General features: G+C 49.5%; 1 protein-coding gene across 10 annotated transcripts in view; it reads left to right on the forward strand.

The window, feature by feature from the left end:
* Positions 1-23,803, forward strand: part of TTC7B (tetratricopeptide repeat domain 7B) — a 233,159-nt gene that overhangs the window by 111,499 nt on the left and 97,857 nt on the right. For all 10 annotated transcript variants that reach the window (XM_079129545.1, XM_079129548.1, XM_079129541.1 and 7 more), the window contains 3 exons: positions 5,108-5,171; positions 8,895-9,032; positions 23,066-23,149. In XM_079129545.1, the coding sequence (XP_078985671.1) occupies positions 5,108-5,171; positions 8,895-9,032; positions 23,066-23,149 (286 nt within the window). The remainder of the gene's footprint in view (positions 1-5,107; positions 5,172-8,894; positions 9,033-23,065; positions 23,150-23,803) is intronic.

A 23,803-nucleotide genomic window follows, 5' to 3' on the forward strand; every position in this document is an offset into this window, starting at 1 on the left:
ATGAACAATATTGTTCTGCAGTTTTCATATGAAACCTTTGTGTGATTTTGGCATCAGTAATACTGGCCTCATAAAACAAGTTTGACAGCACTTCTTTACCCTCTATTTTTTTTTTTAAGTTTCTTGGTGAATTGATATTAATTCTCCTTTAAGTGGTTGATAAAATTTATCAGTGAAGCCATCTGGTCCTGGACTTTTCTTCATGGGAAGTTTCTGAATACTAATTCAGTCTCTTGATTGCTCATATTCTCTGTTTCTTCTTGGATCAGTTTTGGTAGTTTGTATCTTTCTAGAAATACTTCTGTTTAATCTAAGTTATTTCATTTGCTAACATAGGTTTTCATAATGGTCTTAGGATTTTTTTTTTTTTTTCTGCAAGATTCTGTCATATGCTTTCTTTTCTCTTGCTTGTGGGGTCAGTGAAATTTAAAGTGTGTTGATTCTTGATCTTGCTGAAGACCCACCTGTCTGGGTCCTGTTCATTCTCTCTATGGTGGTTCTGTTCTCTTTGTTATTAATTCCCACACTAATCCTTATGCCTTCTTCAGGTTTGACTTTCTAATCTTGTGTTCACAACCTCCTTTTTACTTGGAATGTTAGTAAAGAGGGAGATCCCGTTGGGTAATGCTTGTTTGGCGCTCCCTGGTTACCAAGGCAGGACCAGCTAAGGACACACCCACCAGGTCAGCTATGCTGACTGGGAGGTGAAGAGGGAATCTGTGGGTACTGTTCAGACTTCATTTTGGCCAGTAGCCCCAAACCCTCCTGTTTCAGTCAGCTTTTCCGCTGCTGCGACTGAAAGACCCAACCAGAACAATTGTAGAGAAGGAAAGGTTTATTTTAGGGCTCACATTTTCAGAAGTCTCAGTTCATAGACAGCCTGCTACATCATGGCAGAAGAGTGTGGTGGAGGGAAGCAGCTCACATGATGATCAAGCAGCAGAGACTCCACCCTCCAGACAAGAAATATATACCCCATAGCCACACCCCCCATGAACCGCTCCCTCCACTTACCACTCAGGAATTAATTCACTAATTAGGTTAAGGCTATTACCCTATCATTCTCCTCCAAACCTCCTTGCACTGTCTCACACGTGAGCTTTAGGGGGACACCACATCTAAACCATAACACCTCCCCTTCCACTCAGTCTCTTACAAGAAATGTAAGTACAAAGCAGAATTCAGGTGGCACAGATCCTTCCAGCTCCAGGAAACCACAGGACCATTCTGAAGTTCGGTCATGAAGGGCTACAGAAAGCTGTACCCCCGACATGTGGCTTGGACACGAGATGGAAGCAGAGTGCTCCTTCTCTGACCATCCTGGGTTTTGAAGGGAAATAAGATGTTGGAAATACTGGATAGAAAAAAGGGGAAGAGTCGCCTGTCCCAGGTTTCCTGCTTCCTTTTTTGGGTCTTTGTGGGAAGAATTATTTCTACTTTGGTTTACTTATTTTTAGGGTAAGCTTTTTTATTGATACAAATAGAGAAAAGTGAATCAAAATCATAAAGCTTGATGAATTTTGGTCAAGTAAACACATCCATGTAATTTAGCATCCTGTTTAAGAAGTAGACATTGCCAAGTCCTAGAACTCATCTTTGTAACTCTCACAGTTATCTCCTCTGCCCCAATGTGCCCAGCACTGACTTCTGTGGACACACAGGCCCAGTGATCAATCCGATTCATTTTAAGAACTTATATCATCAGCTGGTGTGGTGGTGCATTGCTGTAGTCCCCACACTTGGGAGGCTAAGGGGAGCCTCACTTGCGCTCAGGAATTTGAGACCAGGATGGGCAACACAGCAAGGCCCTGTTTCAAAAATTAATTAACTAATTAATTAAAAAGTCATCATTTTATTACTTTTAATATTGTGGAAACAAAAATAAATTTATAAAATAGAATTGTATAATGGTCACTCACTTATACTTCTTTTCATTTTATTTGGAAGATGTCCTCCATATTTTTGTATGTAAGAACATGTTTGTTTCAAGTGCTGCATAATATTCCGTTTTGTGAATATCCTCCAGTACCTCAATCTTTTCTGCTTATGATGCCATTTGAGTTGTTCTTGTTCCTTTTGGGCCTAATAGGAAGAGTGCTGCAGCGAATGTTCTTGTACACGTTCCCTCGTGTACGCACACGTGTGTTTCAGTCAAGGGCATTTTTCTTTTCATTGTTTTCTTCTTTTAAAAACATTTGAGGTGGCTTAGATAATTAAATACATATTAGACTAGGTAATTAGTAGAAGTAAAGCAGGAGATTGAAAACCACTCTTGTGCCAGAAAGTGGATGACAAAAAGATTGATCCCGTGTCATGAGTGCCTTGGGACCTGGGGGAGAGGAGGGTGGTCGTGGAAAGTCAGCGTGGACACGAGCCTGCTGGTGGCCAGCAGAGCCTTGGTGAGGACGGCTGCTGGAAAAGTGGGGGGATGTGGGGCCACAGAGCCGAAATGACTGCTGATGGCAGAATGGAAGCCAGGTAAATGACTGACTGTGTCCAGGTGGTCCGCCCCCTCCAGTGGCCCACCTCTAGTTGTCACGTGGCTTGTCCTCTTAGCAGAGCCGAGAGCCATCGGGCTGCTCACAGGAGATTATTGACCCATCCGAGTTGAGAGGAGTTGAGGGAGGATGAGATGTCCTCAGATGTGGCTGCTTCCTGAGTCTTGCCACATGGATGGCGGCCCTGGGCTCTCCTCTGACGGGCTGCGGTCCAGAGGCCGTGCTCCTCCGGGGGGTCTCTTGGTGGTGCCCTGGCCGGGCACGTCAGGGCCTTCAAGGCTTTGTCCCTAGACCTGGGGGTGGAAGTTTTCTTTCCAAGTCGACTTCCCAACTCACGGTCCTCCCTGCATCTAGCTCTGGCTCCTAGAGGTGCTGGTGGCCTTTAGACACCCTGTGCTTCCTTGTCGTGAAGTAGCTCCGGACGACGGAAGAGACGAAGTGCAGGTGGTGAAGAGCAGGTCGATGCAGCAAGGCCATTCACCTCTCTGGGGAAGGTTTTCAGGGAGAGCTATTTGGGAGCACCGGCAAGACATGACTGCTGTCTGCACCTGAGCTCCTCACCCTGTTCCTGTGTCTTCTGTAGAGTCGCAGGATGAGCGTGCAGGTTCCCATAGCCAGAACACGGGCCGTGTGCCTAAGGGCACCTGTGACTCCGCAGTGTCTGGGATGGGGACACCCTGACTCTGCCCGCCCTGCGGCACCAGCACTGACCCTGCCCAGCCTGCCAGCTCTAAGAGCTTGTCCTCCCTGTCCCCTTTGGTTGCCCACCTGCAGCTTCCTCTGGGCCACTGTTTTCCACTTTCCAAGGCAGAGGCCTGGGCACTTCAAGGTCTCCCTAAGAGGAGAATGTCACAAAAGGAAAGCCCAACAATTGTGACCATCTGTCCTGGGCAAGGAAGAGGGAAGAATGGCCAGAAATGGGTCTCAAGATTCCGAATTATTGAGAGGGAGCCTTCAGCGTGCAGTGGTGTGGACTTGTCTCTTGAAGCCACCCTTCCTTCCTTCTCCCGCTCTGCCTGCCAACCTGGAGCCGTGCAGCCTCCTGAGCACCCATCCCACCTGCCACAATGGGGAGTCCAAGGAAGAGGCATTAGCATCAGTTAATGTGTTGCTTGTTAGCAACTCTGGTAAAAATAACACAACCTCACATTTAAGCTGGCTGGATGGCCCAGATGGAATTTGGAGATTATCCACAAGCTGAATTGGCTGGTGTTAAGTCACAATTAGTATGGGCTCTCTCTCTTCTCAATTAGTCTGAACAATGCAGAACTGGCTAGCCATGAAAAAATGGTCAAGGTCACTGCTTTATTTCTGAGGTCCCCAGCACAGACAGGCGATTGGGGAACAGCCACTGGGTGCACACACACAGCACACGTGAGCACACACACACTCATGGGTCGAGGACACTCAGTTCAGAAGCTTTAGAGTCTTGTTTCTGAATTTAAAGGGAAAGAAGAGTGCCATCTTCCAAAACCCCGGATCACTGTAAGCTGACTCCCAAAGGAAGAGGCGACAAGCCCCGGCATCCTGTCCTCGTTCCCGGGCCAGCCTTTCCACGAGTGTGTGGCCCTGAAGGGCAAGCGACAGACACATCCCACAGGGGTTTCTTCCAGAAGCATCAGAGTTGTCGCCAGAAGACCAAGCAGGGCACTTTTCCGCCTTGCTCCTCAGCGTCCCTGATGCAGCACAAAACTTGCCAACATTTCAAAGAGAACAAGCATTTATAATTATTTGGAAAACATGGAGGGGGTTCCTCTGTTTTAGGAGGAAATGTCTTAACTTAAATGATTGTAAGGTTATTTCTGGAAAGATGTAAATCTAGTCTTTATTTAGTCATCTTCAAAATATCCAGGAGTTTTTTAACCAAGTATATTTTTATTTATTGCAAAGTCTTTTTCCATTCTCTGAAAAAAAGTTGAGTTTGGCCCAATTGGTGATAACATTTCCACTCACAGGATTCTGAAGCTTTAGGACAGGAAGAAAAAAAATGCCGAAGTCTTTTAAACCTCAGCAAAATTGAGCTTAAAAGCTTTTTCTTTTAATCCAAGATTTTAGAGTTTATCCAAATTCCATAAAATAGATTGAGAGGACAGCTCTCGCATGTTACCCCATAGTAAAACATGCATGTTTAAGTAAGATAGCCCCTAAGTTCTTAGACATTAGGGAAATGCTTCCAATCTCGCATTGCATCTGAATTACAATTGAAGACATGGCAGTTATCAGGTGACAGTGAAGAAGAGCGCTTCTTGGTGACATGTCCGCAGTTCACACCTCCTAACGGGGTGGGCAAAGCTTGTGTTACGCACCTAACAGTTCATAACCATCCACGTTGCCGCCTCTGTAATAGGTACAGATGTTATTTGGGCTCTTAACTTGGTTTTTTATAACTTTACTTCACTCTTCTGCCTGCCATTAAAATGCATAGCTAAAATGTGTTAGTTCCATGGATTACCATAGAAATAAGCAAATTAATTCAAGTGTCCAAATTACACAGTATTTTCATGGATTCTATATAAAAACTGAGACACTTTTAGCATTCCATTCTGCTCGTGGCCATGTTTGTGTTATTTTAAAACTGCCATATATCAAAGTTGGTTCTCTTTATGCAGCATTTTTTGCCCTCAAGAAAATACCGAAGAGGCCCTGTTGCTACTGCTGATTAGTGAATCAATGGTAAGTGGAACGTGGCTTCATCGTTCTCCCCCCGTCCCCACAGTCCTCCTCTTGCTATGACGGTTCCCTCAGGATTGTGACTAGAGGGATCTCTGGGAGGGAAGGAAGCGGCAGAGGTTTGAAGAGGATGTTTCTTAATTCCTGGACAAGCTAGTAGTGTCTCTCGGTCGCCTGGAGCTTGGGGCTTCTCCTCCCATGGCGACTAGCAGGTATCTTAATTCATCCACCCATCCACTGGTCCTGGTTGAACACTGGCACTGTGTATGTACATAAATGGTGCTAAGATGACCACCAGCTAAAATGTCCACCAAAGGGAGAGAAGCCCCCAGTTGGGTCCTTCGGGAGCCTTCTCAATTTGCCCTGGCTTAAGGAAGAATGTCTGGGTTGGAGCCACAGAGATGCCTGGCCTTTCGCCACGCTCCCACCCATTCCCAGGTCTGCAGAATTCCAGTTTCTGAGAGCTTACTCCGCTACCCGGCTCTGCTCTTCTGAGGGGCTGTCGCCAGGCCATCGGATTCTTTATGCCTACTGAGTGTCTGGCCAGGATCTTGAATCATAGGCCTAAGACTGCATCACTCAACATTTAGTGGAGCTCTCCTGTGGAGCACCAGGTGTCACAGCCTAACTTGAAACTCTGGGGACATTGTGTCTCAGAACTTACTGTCACTGCAATTAAACCAGGTGTTCTGAGCACCTGAGCAGAATAGCAGCCTCCTGGAACTTAAAAGGACCCCAGAGGCCCTCGTGTCCATTCACCTGCTTTGGCAGACTCGGAACCTGAGGGCCAGAGCAGGCCGAATGCACATGTGTGCAGTGGTCTACTGCTCCTGCTAGATTGTGCTGTCCTCTTTCTGTGACTTCCGCCCACCAGGTGTGCAGAGGAGTGGAAGGAAGTGTAAGGAAGGGAGAGAGGCTGTTCCTCTTCTCCCTGCCCCCAGGTGTGCCATTTAACTTAAGTGTGAAATACACCGATGGATCCATCATGGAAGTGGAGCACAGAGCAGGAGCCAGAGCAGGCAGGGTCAGCAGGCCAGGACAGCCTAGCAGGGAGCATCTGCAAACGGGCCCCGAGGTGTTTACAAGAGCCAGGCCTCTCGAGTCACCTCTGCTTTTTGCTGAGACACTCTTGATGTCATTGGAACTTCTTCCTCTCCAGGAAGCAGGTTGCGCCTTGGCTCATCTTTCCTTGACTGTCAGCTGGTAACCGAGGACGGTATCACTTATATTCTCTGCTCTGCCTTGGCACAGTCAGGGAAGGCACATAGGTTACCAGGCTTGCACTTGGTGGCTTCAGTCACTGTTGTGCAAGTGAGCAGGTCTCAGCTCCTTCGTCACCAGTGTGTCAACAGGGTCAGCTCCTGTTGGCCTCCTAACGTTTCCTTATCCCAAGCAGGGCTCTTTACACCTTGGCAGTTAGTTTCCTTTGGGCAAACTTGGTTAGAGTGTAAAAGCCTTGAAAATACAGAAAACATGCATTTTAGAGTACTTGGATGATTCTGATTGAAAGGTCTTGTTTCATCATCAGGTCTGTCCTGGTCTGGAATTTGGAAAACCATGGCCACCTCTCCACAAGGCTCGCTTAGACTGTGGTGTGGATCTGGGGGTTGATGTCTGCAACTCTCCTGCTCCTTCACGGAGTGAGAGAAAGTTGAGGACCCTGTGAGACAGTGAGATTTGACTATGTGGTATTTAATATCTGTAAAAAATCTCTTCTGGGGATGGTGAAATCCAATGATGTCATCATAAATGTGAAGGACCAGGTTTCCAAACAAGATGGTCCTCTTTTTTTTTTTTTTTTCCTTCGGTGCTGGGGATTGAACCCAGAGCCTTGTGCTTACAAGGTAAGCACTTTACCGACTGAGCTATCTCCCCAGCCCAAGATGGTCCTCTTGTTCCTGCAGATCTCTCCTAGATTAAGTTCTCTTGGGACCTTTTCTTCCTGTCCTTTGACTCCTTAAATTTTTAGTTGTTAGACAGAAAAACAGTGTGCTCAATTTCAGAACCCAAATGAGAATGTCATGTTTTTTGGATGTCTGGGAAAATAATTTTCTCTGTAGTTTCTGACTTTAACTTAGAAACATAGATTGATCCATAGTCTCTCCACCTACAAGAAATCATTTGGAATTGTACTGCTTTCTCTGCATAGCAAATTAATTTTCTTCTAGAGGAAAAGATGATCAGAACTCTATTTGTATGGCTACCACTGAGGCAATATTCTGGGCTCCTTACTGTTAGTGGATCTGCTTGAGGTCCTATATTGTACCTTTTAAGTCAATGAAAGAGAAAAAAGGATACATGTGGTATATAACTTGAAAATCTCTCCTAAGTAGTATTTGCTGTGCCTTGTTCTCTTCTGGGCCTTGGTCTGGTATGGAATGTTTATAGCAAATAAATAAGATGAGGCATTTCCAGCAGGCCCCACTCCCTTCAGAGCACTGGGCTCAGAAGGCACTCCATATAGAAAACCATAGAATGAAATCTGCAGTAGCAGGCTCGATTCCACGAGAGATGACTCACTTGTAGGAAGTGGCCTGTCTTTATGTAGTCTCATTCGTCTTTGACATTTAAGAGCCAGGAGTTTTAAAGTGAGTAAGTTTGGATGGGCGGCTAAAAGCAAATGTCTTAGACTCACAAAAAAGCAAGTGTTTTGCCTCATTAGCAAGAGAGAAGGCGTGTGCCCAGCCTTTCTGAATGCCAGCAGGAAGATGAGCATCAGCCAGGGGACCAGTGGCCCCAGAACCTCATGTCCGCTTTCATGGGGAAGACTGAGGGCACTTTCTCTGCTCACAGGGCCGGATGGCTTAGAGACTGCTGCTAATGAGCAGGCGGGCAAAGGCAGGTGAAATCCAGCGCTGTTGACTCAGAACTCCCTATTAGGGGAAAGGAAAATGAACTAGCTGTCGAGTCTCCAGTGTGTGTGGTTTATCTGGAGGGATCTATGGAGAAATTAAATTTCAGAAGCAGTGGAAATAAGTTGCTGTAAAGAGCATTTGATTCTGGGTAGAGGAGATGAGGAGGCTGGGCTGTGCCCCATGTGCTTCCGCACCACGCAGTGGAGACGTGGCATTGGCGAGGTGTTCTCCTGAGTCCTCTGTGGTAATGCCATTTAAAGTAAACTCGGCTTGCTTCTTGTCTTCTCTTATGCATCTGTTTTGTGCTTCCCTTTACAAGATGAATTAGTCTTCAAGGTTCGTTCCAGCGAAGATGTCATTTAGGGATTTGAATACTGCTCAGTGACAGAAGAAAAGTGTGATATATCTCTGTGGGGCTGGTGGAACTCAATGACACCATTTGGTGACGAGAAGTGCAGGGCTGGAAACGTTCTCTCTTCTGTAGAGCAGAAGCAGGATCACAAGTGAGACATGACAGGGCCCCTTGGTGGAAGCCGCTGCTGGCCAGGACCAACCTTGTCTGCCACGAGGCGGCTGTGAACCCAAGCCCAGGGAGGCTCTGCCTGCTTCGCCTCAGCTCCCAAGGCTTCCTTCAGACCCACTGATGGTTCACACCTCGGGCCTTCCGCCTTGGGTCATTCTCCGTGCCATGTGCCGGGGTGCTCTGGGGACATGGAAAGTGTGACCAGAGCTGACAGGCCCCTTACTGCTGCCCTTGTCCCAGGCTCTTAGCAAATTGTGAGGGGCCAGAGTGCCTGGGTGGCTTCTCTGCCCAGTGGTGGCTGTGTGCATGGGCTAGCTCACCAGTTGCCTTTCTCCTCCATGTTTTCAGGCCAACCGGGATGCTGTGCTGAGCAGGACGCCTGAGCACAGAAGCGACCGCCTCATCAGCTTGCAGAGTGCATCTGTGGTCTATGACTTGCTGACCATCGCTCTTGGAAGAAGAGGCCAGTATGAGATGCTGTCGGAGGTACAGCTGCCGAGTGCCAGGCTACCAGGTCGGCGGGTGGGGGTGGCTGGGTGAACCCAGGGAGGAGCTGAGACCTGGCCCTGGACTCCCCACCATTGGCTGCCATGTGACCTTGGGCCAGTCATGAATTTTGGTTTCCTCCTCTGGAAAAGGGTGATTGGGCTGAATGACTGGATTGTGGCAATGACCCAGGGCCTCTTACCACTAGTGGACCTCACCTAGCAGGCTGTGAACGTGGGGACGGAAGGCCAGCATTGCCCAACTTTCTCGTCCAGTGTGCTCTCCTTCATAACCAAAGCAGGGTCCCATATAGGGTATTAATTTCTTTACAAAATGGTTTCATTTAAACTCTCAGTGCATAACTCCTAGTGACAAGGCAGCTTCCAGCCCATGTGCCATCAGGTTAGCTGCTACAGACTTTCATGTTCGGTAAACGCTATCTTCCTTTGGAGTGTGTTGCTGGACAGAAGGGACCCAGTGGATTCCAGGTCTTAGGACGTGCTGTCTTCCCCTCACTCCCTCAACTTGGAGGAAACACTTTGGCAGAAGCTCGCTTGTTCGGATTCAGAAGGAGCTGGTTAAGAATATGGTTATGATTTATTATGTTCCCATCCAGAATGCCAGATTCCTCCTTGGTGAGGCTGAATAAGTAAGGAGACCATTTTATTTGTCCTTTAGCAAAATATAAAGAAAGAGAGAGGGAAAGATACAACCTTATTTTGTTAAAATAAACTTTTCTGTGTTATTTATCTTTCTCTTTCTAAATTTATACCTGTTGCAACAGCCTCTGGGCATGAGGACAGAGAACGAAATACAGTAATGGATTGGCTGAAATCAGATGAGTGCCCGACTCACCCTCAGCCCGCAGTGCTCACCACATGAGGCAGATCTTGGGGAACAGATGAGCCTGCGTGGCTGGACGCTTTTTTTAGTCTTCAATTTGGTGACTATACAGGGCAATGGTTACTCAGCCTTCAAAATACACAGACCCCTCACGATGTAGACAACACAGTGTCCAGATGCCCTGGCACACGTGGCCTGCCCGGCCTTGACCTGGTCCAGGCTCAGGTTTGGTCCAGACCATTCGTCCCCAAGGGGTCCCAGGCCCCTGCTCCTGACCAGCTGAGCTCCTGCCCCGCATGGCCAGGTGTGATTTGGTGCCACCCACTCACAGTTAAGTTCTTTCAAGGTGACCTTCTCTCCAGACACACCACCCCACACCTGTCTGGGTCCACAGCAGAGTGTGTTTGCACCTCAGCTTCTGTCCCCTTGTGTGACAACCCAGCCTTTCCCCAGCTTGAAATCTGCTCACGTCTGAAATAGCTGGGAGGAGCCCAAGGTGGCCTGCTCCACGGACAGGCTCCCGGCCCTGCCTGGCTTTTCCTCACTCCTCCGCCAGCCAGCAGGAACCCTGGGACTGTGTTCTCACTCACATGACTTTGATCTTAGTGTCACCTGCAGCTTCCACCTTGTGATGATGACCTAACACCCGAGTCCCAGGGTGTCTGGCTCTGGGAGCCTCTGCGGTTCACAGAGTGACCACTGGTCCCATGTGAAATGGCGGAGAGGGGCTGGGACTGTGGCTCAGTGGTGGAGCGCTTGTCTAGCACGTGTGAGGCCCTGGGCTCGATTCTCAGCACCACATAAAAATAAATAAGTAAAATAAAGGTCTATCAACATCTAAAAAATATTTTCTAAAAATATTTTTCCCTTTAAAAAAAAAATATGTATGTATATATAAGAAAAGAAAGTGGTGGAGATAGCACCTAAAGCTGGAATGGGAGGTGGAAGAGAGGGAAGTGTTTCACCACGTATCCCTTGGAGCCTTTTGGATTTCGTTCTATATCTGTGTTCCTCTCTTAGAAATGTAAGTTAATTGCTGAAATATATAAAATGGAGGACACTTATTTCTTCAAGATGCACATATGCTGTGACGAAGGTTGGGGATGTAGCCTTGAGCAAGGAGTGGCCCCTGCCCACCAGCAGCTCCCCATCTAGATGGAAGCGGCAGCGCTGCCCTCCAAGTGGCCGAGCCCAGGAGGAGGAGGAGGAACCCCCATGCCCGGCCTCGCCTTTCCTGCCCTTTCTACTTAGGTAGGAGGAGCCCCACCCCCAAGCACGTGGCTGCCACGCTCTCGGGTCTTCTAACTGAGACGGTGGGTCCCAGGAGAAGGACAGAGCTCATGGTACCTTGAGGCAGCCGGTCCGCCTGTGGCTGGCTCGGTCACTGCAGAGGGAGCCCCTGCTGCTAAGCGAGGCCCTCCCGCTCTGTCCCAAGCCCCATCCCGCTACCCGGCTTTCCATCTCCTCTTTGACAGGCTTCTTGAGTCCACCTGGTGCTTTTCCTCCCCTCCTATCCACCCTTCTGTTTTCTGTGAACTTTAAGCTAAAAGGACAACTTGCTTTTAAGAAATCGTCTTTTGTCTTCAAGAAACTTCCTGTCTGGTTACAGAGACCAAATAGGAACTCGTGAAAAGAGTAGCACAAGGCGCGTTGACTAAGTTAGGGGAGACAAAGGTGCAGGGCCCACCGATGCGCAGGTGAACAGGAGGCCAGTCGCAGCGCTTCCCAGGCTGGGGGTGCTGGTTGGAGCCTGCTTGTGGCATCTCGATGAGTGGCCCTTCAGGACCCGACAGGAACGCAATACGGCAGTCCCCCGGCTGCAGTCCTGGTCTCTGTGGTGTCAGTTACCTGTGGTCGACTTGGTCTAAAAATACTAAATGGAAATTCCAGAAATAAACAGTTTTAAATTACATGCCATTGTAAGCAGTGTGATGAAAGCATGTTTACCCTCCTGCAAGGGTGAGGAACAAATGAAATCAAAGGGTGACCCTCCCTGTGTCCAGTGTGTCCGTGCTGCATACAGGACCTCCTGTTAGTCACCTAGCAGCTAGCTGTCTTGCTTATTGGGCCAGCCGCCATGGTATTGTGGTATCTGTGTTCACGTTGCACTATTTTACCTAATAATGGCCTGAAAGTAGTGCTCCAAGGAAACACCAGGGCCTAAAACATGGAAGGACCTGAACTCTCGTATGTCATAACTCTGCCTGGGACATATAATTGAAGAGCATGCCATATAATCTAAGAGATGCCCTTCATCATAATGTTGCAGAGGGTTGAAGAGATTAGGCCCAAGAGGCTGGGAATGGAGGGCCTGCTCTCCTCTTTGGTAGAAGAGGATGTTGGAAAGAAAGTCTGAGACCAGACTGTCACTGTGTCGCCAAACCTAGCTTGTGCCCCTCATCGATGGGCTCCAGCCACATCTCCCTATGTCTAATCTTCAATCAGGTTCTTTCTGCCTCAGGAATGAGGCACAGACCCTCCTTTGTGCAAGTGGAGACTTTGGTAAACAGGCCACAGAGGAGAGGTTCTGTCTTCCAGCTTTCCTTCCTTCTCTTGTCCCTAACCAAATCAACACTTCCACATGATGGCGCGTTTTCCTTCTTGGCTCCTCTCCTTGATTGACGGGCCCCTCCACACCGAAAAGGGAAGAGGGTGCTCCTGCAGGGACTCTTCTCTCCCTGTCCCTTTCTTCTGCAGTGCGCAGTCCAGATGGAAGTCTACTCTCCTGGCTCAAGACCTTCTGCCTCTGCCTGTGCCCACATCACGGCTTCCTTTTCTTCAGGGACCGTTCAGCCAGATGCTGGCCATGGGGCATTGAACAGCGGAAACACACACCTGAGGTTCATCGCAGCCTCCGTCCAGCAGGGTTTAAATATAAGCACAATGTTTACCATCTCACCAGTGCTATGAGTTTTCATGTTTTTCTCAAGACTAATTGTGAGCGCTGCTGAAAGGTTTGTGTAGGAAGGAACACTTCTTTTTCCCCTTCAATTTAAACAGCAGCACTTGTTGGCATGACAACCCGCACTATTAAAAGCAAAGCCAGGAGTGCTGCTTCCTCTGTTTCAGAATGAGCCCACGCTGCTGGGGAGGTTGCTTTCTCCAATTTGACTATGGAGGGCTCCATTTTGGCAGAATATTATGGGGTCCTTTGGAAGGTTGTGTGTATTCCCCCTACATCCATGTGGCAACTTTATAAAGACAGAAGAGGTATTTTTATCTTTCCCCTTGAACTCGTGTTCATGTGTTTATGATAAATCTTAACAGCATTGTTGTTCTGTGGGTAGAGCCGTCTGCATGGTGATTGTCCCAAAGGGACACGTGCACCTCCCTCACCTGGGCCGACTTGATCAGGGACCACTGTGGGGAGCTGTGGGCCTCTTGTGCAGCCCCACGGGCACTGCACAAACTCCACCTAGACCTGGGAGCGAGGTCCTCGGAAAAAGGCATCAGTGGGCTTGCGTGCCATCAGGGAGCCACAGACTTTGAGCAACCAAGGCAGTTCCACTCCTGATGGATGCTCAGTAAAACCTTGCCGAACACCAGTGCTTCTCAGCCAAGGGGCACTACTGCCCGTCGACATGCAATGAATACGTCTTCCCCAGGCAGGGACCAAGGTCTAATGGGAGTTAGGCAGCAGAGGAGGAGATAGGCCCTGCACTGATCTCATCTCTGGTCCAGCTTAGGGGACTGACCCAGAAAGACTGCCAATATCATTTTTGTATACTTGCCTTTCCCAAAGAATCTCAATCCCTGATGTGGCCACTAGTGTCTCCATCCCCCATTATGGAAACTTTTTTTTTTTTTTAAATGAAGTGTTGCTTTCTTCTGACCCAGTTTAAGCTGCTCCTGTTGCTCCCAGGAATATTAGCATTTTCATTGAGGATCATGAGGTATATGCCTCATGTTTTATTTGGGGTTTTGCTTAAATTTAATTTTAAATATGCTGTTTTAATCTTTTTAAAGGGTGCAGTTCAGTGGTGTTTAGTTATATTCACATTCATCACTCTGTTTGCAATTTTTCCATCACTTCAACAGAAACCATACCCATTAAGCAATAACTGCCCATCTTTCCTCCCCCCATGCCCTGGCGACCTCTGATCCACTTTCCCGCTCTTGAGTCTGCTTGTCTGGGTGTCTGTAGAATGGAGTCCCGTGACGCTTGTCCTTTTATGTCCAGTTCGTTCTCTTAGCCAGTATTTCCAAGGTTCAGCCCGTTGTAATCATTCATCTGATGGTGTGTGTCAGCATGTCCTTCCTCTGGAAGGAGAAAATCCCACCGTGTGTGCTGCCTCATTTCTTTCACACATTTTTTCATTGATGGGCACGCGGGCTGCGTCCTCCTTTGGGCTGTTGTGAATACATAGTGGACTTGGGCATACACATATCTGAGTTCCTCTCTCCCAGTGTTTTGGTTACGTACCTAGGAATGGAATTGTCGGGTCAAATGATTCTGTGTTTAACTTTTGTCCCCCGGTACTGGGATTGATCCAGGGGCCTTGCACAGGCCGAGCAACGCTCCGCCACCAAGCTGCATCCCTCCACCCTCCGTGTTAACTTTTTGAGGATCTGCCAGACGCTTTTCATATCGGCTGCTCCGTGTTACATTCCACTGCCAGGCACAGGGTTCCAGCGTCTCCACAGCCTCACGGCACGTGTTATTCTGGTCATAGTCATCCTAATAGGTGTTAAGTGGTATCTTACTGTGGGTTTGATTTGCACTTATTTCCCTCATGACTAATGATATTGAGCATCTCTTCCTGTGCTTATTGGCCATTTGTTTGTGTTCTTGGCAGAAGACTCTTCAAGCTCTGTGCCCATTTTTAAATTGGTTTTTTCCATTTTATTGTTGAGTTGCAGTTGTTCTTTATTAAACATAACAAACTCTTGTCAGATATTTAATTCACAAGGATTTTTCTCCCATTCTGTATGTTGTCTACTCATTTTCTTGATAAAGTCCTTCAATGCACTAAAGTTTTAAATTTTGGTTGAAATTTTGTATATATTTCATCTTTTCTTTTTATGCCCTTGGTGTCATTTGTAAGACTCCAATGTCATGAAGACTTACCCCTGTGTTTTCCCCTAAAAGTTTTATAGTTTTTGCTCTTACATCTAGGCTCTTGGTCTATTTGGGGTTAATTTTGCATATGGAGTGAGGTAGGGATCCAGTATTCTTTCGCCTGTGGAAATCCAGTTATTTTAGCACTGTTTGTTGAGGAGACTCTTGTGTCCTCTGTTGAATGGAGTTGATGCCCTTGCAAAAAACCAATTGGCCATAGATATATGGGGTTTTTCCGAGATCTTAATTCTATTTCCTTGGTCTTGATGTTTATCCTTAGCGTAAACAGGCAGCAAATCACACTGGGCCTGTAAGTTTGCAACCCCTGCTTCAGTCCCCTCTGCGATGTCACCAGCTCTAGATTCTTTGCAGTTCCTCGCTCTCCTCATCATGTTTGGTCTGTCACCCACTTTACAGGCTAGTGGGCAGGTTGGATCCTAGCTGTCCATATTGGTTCCTTCATTTCAGCCTTTAGTGCACACTGTTTTGTACATGACGAACCACTGGCTTGCCACTCTCTGATTCCTTCCTTCCCTCCGTCCTCACATGAGTGAAGCTGCAACTGAGGCAGAGGGCCAAAATCCAGTGCCCTAAGCCAGGGAGATAGGCTGAGAACAAAACCCAAGGGGAGGGGCCTTTGAGGAGGGGGAGGGAGAGGAACAGGGTGTTGTTTCCAGACTTTAGTGCTCTTGGCAAAGATAAGAAAGAACAGCAGCAGCAGCAGCAGAGCCGCAGATGGAGCTGTTTGGATGGGTCCTCAGAGACGCCTCACTCCTGTGCAGATGCAGCCACGTTCCTTCAGGGAGTCAAGAAGGGGGCATGCCAGAGGGTGGTGTCCAGCACTCAAATCCCGTGATAAAGTCTGGGGCTTTGAAAACACAGCCGACTCTCCACTCCTCCCACTGTGGCCAGAGGCAGTGATATCCTTTCATTTAAGTGTTTGCCAAAGTAATAAAACCTCATAACTCCTCCGCTCGGAGCAGTCTTAGTGTTTTAAAGCAAAAAGAGAAGCTGAAGGACTGCAGTGGGACTCTGGAGTTTTCTCTGTTTTATTTCCAATATGAGAGAGAGAACTTGAGCAAATTGTGACCGTGTGTCTATTTCTCACAATTCAGAAAGGCAGAGGGGACTTTTTTTTGGTCTGGGGATTTAACCCAGAGTTGCTTTACCACTGAGCCACATCCCCAGCCCTTCATTTAAAACATTTTTTTTTGAGACAGGGTCTCACTGAGTTGCTTGCAGCCTCACTAAATTGCTGAGGCTGGCCTCAAACTTGAGATCCTCTGTCTTAGCCTCCCAAGTCTCTGAGATTATAGGTCTGCACTGATACACCCAGCTTTTTTTATTTGTGTGTGTGTATGTGTGTGTGTGTGTGTGTGTGTGTGTGTGTGTGTGTGTGTGTATGTGTGGTGCTGGGGATCCAACCAAGGGCCTTGTGCATGCCACATAGATGCTCTGCCACTGAGGTACATTCCCAGCCCTGAGAGAGAACTTTTCTTTAGAACTGAGAGTCCTGAAAGTGTGCCTTTTAAAAACCTTCCCTGGGCCCAGAATCCTATGGGGCAGATCTCTCTAGCTCCATTTTAATTTGTGCTTTTGTTTTTAGTTTGTTTAGAAATAAGAGCCCTGGACTAAGTATCATGAGACCAGTTTCTGACTTTAGATCTGCCACCAGGTGACCCTGGACAGGTCCTGTCTCCTCTCCGGGTCTTCATTTCCACATCTATGAAGTTAAGAATGGGACAGAATAATCTCAAAGGTCTTCATCTGTGGGTCTGAGATAATGGTCCAGAATGTCTAAATAGCTTAGATAGTTTTTCATTGTTAAAAGTAGAGAAGTGAAATAGTGTCACACCGCCGGCTAAATGCTGTTGTAAAAGCATTGTTACCCCACTACAAGGCCTCCACTTAACACTGACTTGCTAAGTACATACGATGCAGAGAAGAACATCGTCCTAACTGAGGAGGATCCACGGGGCGAGAACTGCTGGGATCCAGCCAACCTGGCCGCCAGGCGTAGGCGTGGACGACTTACTGTTATTGTTCTCTTTTGAGGGCTTTGGGCTTCCGACCTGGGCCTCAGGCTAGATGGGAGAGGTGCTGATGATTTGTGCCCCTGGGTCTTGGTTGCTGACTCTCACTCTTGAATTCCAAAAATAGACGCTGGCTTCCCCTTGCGGTGGCATTGTGCAGCTGTCAGTGCCAGGCACCCGGCTGGTGTCAGTGGTCTGCACACAAGGAGGGCAGTCGCTGAGCCTTCCCATGGCAGGGGAGCCTCTCGTTCCCGGAGCCCCCTCAAAGGTGGATGCCCACGGAAAGCCACAGTGCAGCCTGGAGAGGCACAAGCCCTGCTCCCGAGGGAGACGTTTTGCAAGTGACATTTTGATGACCCCTCAAAGGACTAGGATGCCCTTTAGGGTCTCATGGCTGTATCCATGGCATCAGGTGACTGTTACCTGGGCTTCAGAGGTGGCAGGTGGGATCCCTGAACGCACTTGTCATTCCCGGTAGGGCACGATACTGCTGCCATGTCCACCTTCTTTTCTTGTGAGGGAGGTGATTTGGAGATGCCACCTGCTGCTTTGTGTGGGTGACTCAGATCTGTCGTTCTGGATGAGACCCCGTATTTCCTCTCCCTAGGCCTCACTGTCCTCTATCCACCTGACACCAGGAGTGGAAAGGGGCCAGAATCTCGCTCTCATCCCTGCCTGTCCACTCCCTGTGCCTCCTTCGGCACCCCCAAACCCCTTCCAGGGCCCCTCTTCAGACCAACCTGTTTCACGAAGGCAACATCAGCAGCTGTCGCGTTTCAGGGTTCACTCCGTGCAGACACCCTCCGGAGCATTTGCCACGTATCACTTCCTTCAGCCCCTGTAACAGCCTGTGGCTGGGGAGGAAGGGGCCTGGCCCAAGCCTGGGCAGCCTAGCCTGAGAGCCAGCGCCTTCACCACACCACACGACCGCTCCCCTCCTCCCCAGCTCTGCCACGCCAGGCCTGTGTCCTCCAGCATCCTCTGACATGTCCCGCTGTGCGTAAGACCCCTGCCGTCTGCTGAAAAGTACATTTTCATCATGGTTTCCTTTCCATGGAACCATTATTAAAAGTTTTTTTGTTTCATTTTGTTTCGTTTCTGCAGTGCTGGGATTGAACCCAGGGCCTCACACGTGCTACGCAAGCGCTCCATCCCTGGCCCGGCGTGAATGCTTTCCATTTTATTTTAATAACATATATTCTGTCCTAATCCCCCTACAACATTAAAACTGGACATTTTTACTGTCATACAGATGGAGTATTCTTAAAAAGGGCCAGTTAAGCAACGGGGTGCGCAGGTCCCCCATCTCATGGAGTGTCGTGAATGGCAATGTGCCACATGACCACCCCGGTTCCTTTCTACACAGATGCATTCCACGGCGGGCGGGGGGGGGGGGTCCCTGAGCTGCTGGGGGGCTTGTATCATCTTGATGTTTATGGCAACAGAGGAAGGACGTGTCAGATGTCCACGTGGGGTGTGAGGTGTCAGGATTTGGGGGTGTCTGGAGCTGTCTGGTGCTGTCTGGGCGGGCATGCAGTCACCACGCGTCATGAAGATGCCAAGTTCCCCAGGAGGGCAGACCCATGGCTGTGGCGCCAGAGCCCACACGCCTCTGACCTGGGGTGGACGCCAGTTCATAATCGTTGACTTGCATCTCCTCTGTTCGTGACACCCCCATGGCTTATTATGGGATGGATGTAGCTTGTTAGAATTATGAGAGGTCTGAGCCAGGAGGGACTGTGGAAGACGCTGTGGGTAGAGAAAAAGCGAAGCCAGTTACCCCCTTGTCCAGTTGAGCTTCTGAGATGGCTGGAAGCCTTGCCCGCTGCTGTGGTACTGGTGGGTATTACTGGTCAGTAATGGTCTTTACGATTCTGTGAGTTGAGAAGGTGTCAGTTCTCCGTAGCCTTGGGGGTCCCCAAGAGGCCATGGGAGCAGGGCCCCCATTAGCAGGAAAGGTCTCACTGCATCTCGGAAGTAGGCTGGGGAACACGTGGCCTTTTTAGGGGCCTTTCACTTAGCTACGCTTTGCTTTGTGCAGCAGGAGAGGGCCTGCTAAGTGGGGTGTGAGTGGCTTGTCTGCACTTGAAGTCTCAGAGGAACAGAGTGTTGTGCTTACGAGCTCAGGATATGGAATCAGACAGCCTGCTTCACGTCCAAGTCCACCGCCATCTCACCAAGACCTCGTGTAGTCACTCAGCACCTCTGTGCTTTGGGATCCTCACCTGGGGCAAAGGTGATACTCACACGCTTAGGGTGGTTAGGAGCCCAAGGGGGGCAGAGCTTGTGAAGCAGATGGGGGAGTGCCTGGCTGCACAGCAGGTGTTACCGAGAGCAGAGGGAACACCAGCGCAGTCTCAGCCAGCTCTGGAGCTCTGTGCCCTGTTTCCAAGGGTCTCACGTTGAATTCTTAAGGTGGAAAGTCCTTACTATGCTCTGAGTGTTCCTATATTGAATGGAGTAAAATGACAGGTATTATGCAATTTGTTGCATTTTCTTTCTTAACAGAAGAATGTTAAAAGAAATTTAAAGAGGTAAGAGGTAGTTTTTATGTAGCACTTACTTGCCTGTATCTGAGGTGCTATTTCTGTGGCTTTTCAACTATTAATTGACTCTCCCCGATTACTCTGCTTTACTGTTATAGCTCCCAGTTTACAGCGAGGCCTCTAGGTGCAGAGGTTAATTGGCTGCCCGAATGCACACATCTAGTGTGTGGTGACGCTTAGGTTCCTTATTTTGTGGATTCCCTAACCAGAGGGTCCCCAGGCAGAGGCTGGGGCTGTAGGTAGGGCTTGTTGCAAGGGGAGCCTGAGGCATTTGCTTGTAGGTGACTTGCTAAGTCAAGCAGGAAAAGCACCTGTCAGCCTGCACTGTTTAGCTCACAGGATCCACAGGAGGCTGAAGAACAGACCTGAGCAGGCAAGGAGGCCACAGGGCACTCAGAAGACCTCTACCCAGCCAGTCGCCCCTGTGACCCCAGTGGGAAAGACCTCTGGGATTAGGTACTGTGGCCTCTCCCCACACCTCAACCTCCAGTTGCATGCCCGGCATCTGATTGGCTATGCATAGGTCACGTGATACCTTCCCATTGCATCCCTTCTCTTTGGGTTGTTCCCACTTCTGCCCCCACATAGGAAGAGTTTTAAAGTGACAGGCAGTTGAAATGACGAACGCCTCTCCTCGGGGGCTTCACCCAGATGCTTTGCTTGGTCCCCTGAGCCCCAGGGCTCTGTGACTCCTCTCTGCAAGGGCCAGAGCTGTCTTATGCTGTTTTCCTGCAGCACCTGGAATGGAGCGTGATACCAATTAGGCTTCCTGTAACTGTTCTGCACCAACTGTAATGAGTATGTTAGCCTTTGGCACAAAAGAAACTAAGGATGCACGCTTATTTATAGACCTAGCTTTTGATTCAGAACAGTCTGTTTCGTGGCTGAGCTCCTTTTGTTTATCAGGAAAACAGTTGATATTTATCATTCCTCCTAGGAAAGGAAGAAGAAAAAGCATTTCAACATGTAAACGTTTCTGTGTATATATTTAAGTACTTAGTGGTTATATTGCAGTGAATTAGCAGAGTAGGGCTGTTAGAACAAGCTTCATTTTTAATTTCCATCTACGCTCCTCTCTTCACATCCTGGCTCCTTGGCCTGATTCAGCCACTGTGATTATCATCCTCGTTTCCTCCCCCTCCACCACCGTTCATCCCCCAACCCCAAACTCAGTTTCTAAAAACTGTTGGTTCTTCGTTGTTCCACACTGCCACCCTCACTGCCGCCCTGCCCGCTCACCCAGCATACCACCCTGCACCCCACACTCCGACTTAGGCTTGTTCTCCAGCAGGCTGCTCTGGTTTCCCCGCAGTGCTTCTTAAAGGCACAGGAGCAGCTGCTGGTTGCTTATCAGCAGTGGAGTGCAATTGGAAAGGCTCAGGGGTCAGGTTTAGATCTGGCTCTGCCACCCAGAGTCTGTGCTGGTGTGGGATGTGCCCTGATGGAATCAGCAAAGCCAGTATAGAGCAACCTAACCAAGCAGGAATTGTTTTGCCCCCCACCACAAATGGTCTGGTGGGAGGCAGTAGTCCATGGCCTGCAGCTCCTCCTCCATCAGGGGCCAGGCACTTCCTTTTTCTGCTCTTCCAGTAGGTGACCTTTGTCCTGTTTGCCACCTCCTGGCTGTCCCACCTCCAGCTTTGAAGGGGCAGGGCCGGGGCATGGTGTGAGCTAGCAGAGGATGCCCTCCTCTAAGGGGCTTTCCTGGCGACTCCAGCCAGTAGCTCCTGCTGACCTTATGCTATGCGGGTGGCCACGCCCACTGTCAGGCGTGCCCTTGCTGGGACCAGAGCACCCATCCTGTGGCATCACTCAGCATAATGTAGGTGCATGCCAGCTGCTCGCGACCTTGCTTTTCAATATAATATGCTGCAGTTAGGGGGGTTTTCATGGTAAACCAATGAATGGTATTCACGTGACCCCCATAAAGCACATCCCGAATCCTGCAATCCTTCTCTCCTACCACCTCATTCTGCCCTTGCCGTGACCTCCAGTTCGTCGCTCCTCTGTGGCACTTGTCTTCCGGCCCCTACTCACCCCTCTTTCCACCCAGCAATCCTGAGAGTACCAGCCTCACTCCCCTCTCCTGGGCTGGCTCCACAGCACCACAGAGAGAAATGGCGGTGGGTCACTGTCGCTGCCCGGCACAGCCACGCCACGGTCTCCAAGGCTCTCCCCGCGTGAGCAGCGCGAGGTTTTCCGTGCTGCTCGAAACTTTTCTTTCTTTTCCTCTTTTTAAATTCCTAGCCCCACTTCCCTTTCCTCCCAGCAGCTGCCTGGTTCCAATTGGCCGAGCAGTGGTAGCCGGGCAGGGCAGCTTAGTTCACTCACCCTCCTCTGAGGGCAGGCCCGCCGTCCAGAGAACTGGTGTCTCTCCCCCACCCGGGTGTCTTCTCCCTGCCTGCGCCTTTTCGCCTTCCTCGGAGCCGCCCCCATGAAGAACAAGGATGTAGACGAGTGCCCTTCTGCGCCCCTGGGCCGTGCTCCTGTCGTCAGCTCCCAGCCTGGGGGTCCTCCTCCATCTTGGCCTCAGCTGCCCCTTGGAGCTGGGCCCACCGCTAGGTCCAGGAGCTGCTCAGCCTCCACACATCCACCCCATTGCTCCCCTCCCTGAGGCCATTGGGTTGCCCTGTCACACCCTCTCCTCACCCCAGAACCCCCACTTCAGTTTCCTTCCCTGGCTCCTCTCTCCTTCCCCTTCAGGAGAGATGCTGCCCACGCTCCCAAGGTGGGCCGTCCTTGCTGATTCTGAAGCCCCTCCAGGGGTCCTTCCACTCCCCTTCTTCCTGGCCAGCCTCTTGGTGGTCCGCCTCGCCCCAGGCCCCCACTGTCCTCCTGCAGCTCTGGTGATTGTGTCACTCTATAGGGACCGGACTCCTGCCTTTCTGAGAGGGAGGTCTCTTTGTAGGTTATGTGTCCCAACTGGGCTGTGGGGAGGGCAAAGGCAGTCCGGCTAACGTGCAGTTATGCTGGCAAGAGGGCAAGATATTTAGGGGTATGGGGGGGAACTTGGGGACAGCTTTAAGAGGAGCAATCATCTCAGGCTTGGCAACCTGCCCCAGTCTGACCCCATTCCTGCCACATGCCCTGGCTGGGTGCACACTGGACACGCCACGGCCAAGGGGAGGTGCAGCCTCTTCCTGGACTACCTCCCACCCTCCCTGTGTTGTCTCCCTCCTCGTTGTCACAATCCACTCACGGCCTGGTGCCTGGCTGCCATGCCTGAGGCCTGTGGGTGCTTTCCACAGGAACCTCCCTGTCCCCGCCCTGCACGTGTCAATTAGGGCTTGTGTGTGAGTTGTTGTGTGCTGGCGGCCTCTGCTCTGTGCCAGCCTCTGCTCCGTCCTCCATCAAAGCTACTTGAGATCAGGGATTATCAAGGATTGTGCTTGATCAACCGCGAGTCACCCGCCCTCTGGCACTGTGCACCAGGTGGCACGGGGACTCCTCGGGAGGCGTTTGCTGGAGGTGAGCCTCAGCATGTGTGCACAGACTCACACGGGTCCTGTGTGACGATTCTCAGATGTCTGTTTGTTTATCTTTCCAAACCAGTGCTTAGAAAGAGCCATGAAGTTTGCCTTTGAGGAGTTCCACCTCTGGTACCAGTTTGCTCTGTCCCTGATGGCTGCTGGAAAAGTGAGTCACTCCTCGCAAGCTCGGCCGTGTGTCAATGCTGTCACTGAACTTCATGGGCTGATAACCCCCGTTTTAAGGTGTCCTATGGTCCTTTCATAGTGAACAATCAACTTGAGTCATTTGGAGGCTAAGATGGAGGGATGTAGCACTGAGAAGAGAAATTCCGAAGCATGTGCCTTTTTCTAGCTCTCGTGACTTGTGTGCGAGGGTCCTGGCTTAAACTGAGGCACCCTCTGACCCTTGCTCTCCTGCCAGAGTGTAAACATATTTCTGAAGGGGTCTTCTGGTTATCTTGAGTAATGTGCGGGTGCCATCAGCTGTGTGTGACTCTGGCTGTGGTGCACTTCAGTTTGCTCTTCAGTAAAATGGAGCAATAACAGTGTCTGCCTTGTAGACAAATGGACCTAACGTGCAGAAGGTGCTCAGGGCAGTAGCCTGACTAGTGCACGCTTAATGAAAGGTGGTGGCCATTGCTTTTTTTGTTAAATTTGGGCAATTCAGTGAATTTGCCATTTAATGAAATGTTAGGTCTGAGATATGAAATTATTTGGGCCAAATGAACTCAGAAATTTAATATGGTGTGCATTGGATTGGATGGTTAATATTTATCATAACATAAATTTCCACCGTCTATTTTTTCTTATCTTTACAATA

The sequence above is a fragment of the Sciurus vulgaris genome (assembly GCF_902686455.1).
Source record: "Sciurus vulgaris genome assembly, chromosome: 2".
Lineage (NCBI taxonomy): Eukaryota > Metazoa > Chordata > Mammalia > Rodentia > Sciuridae > Sciurus > Sciurus vulgaris.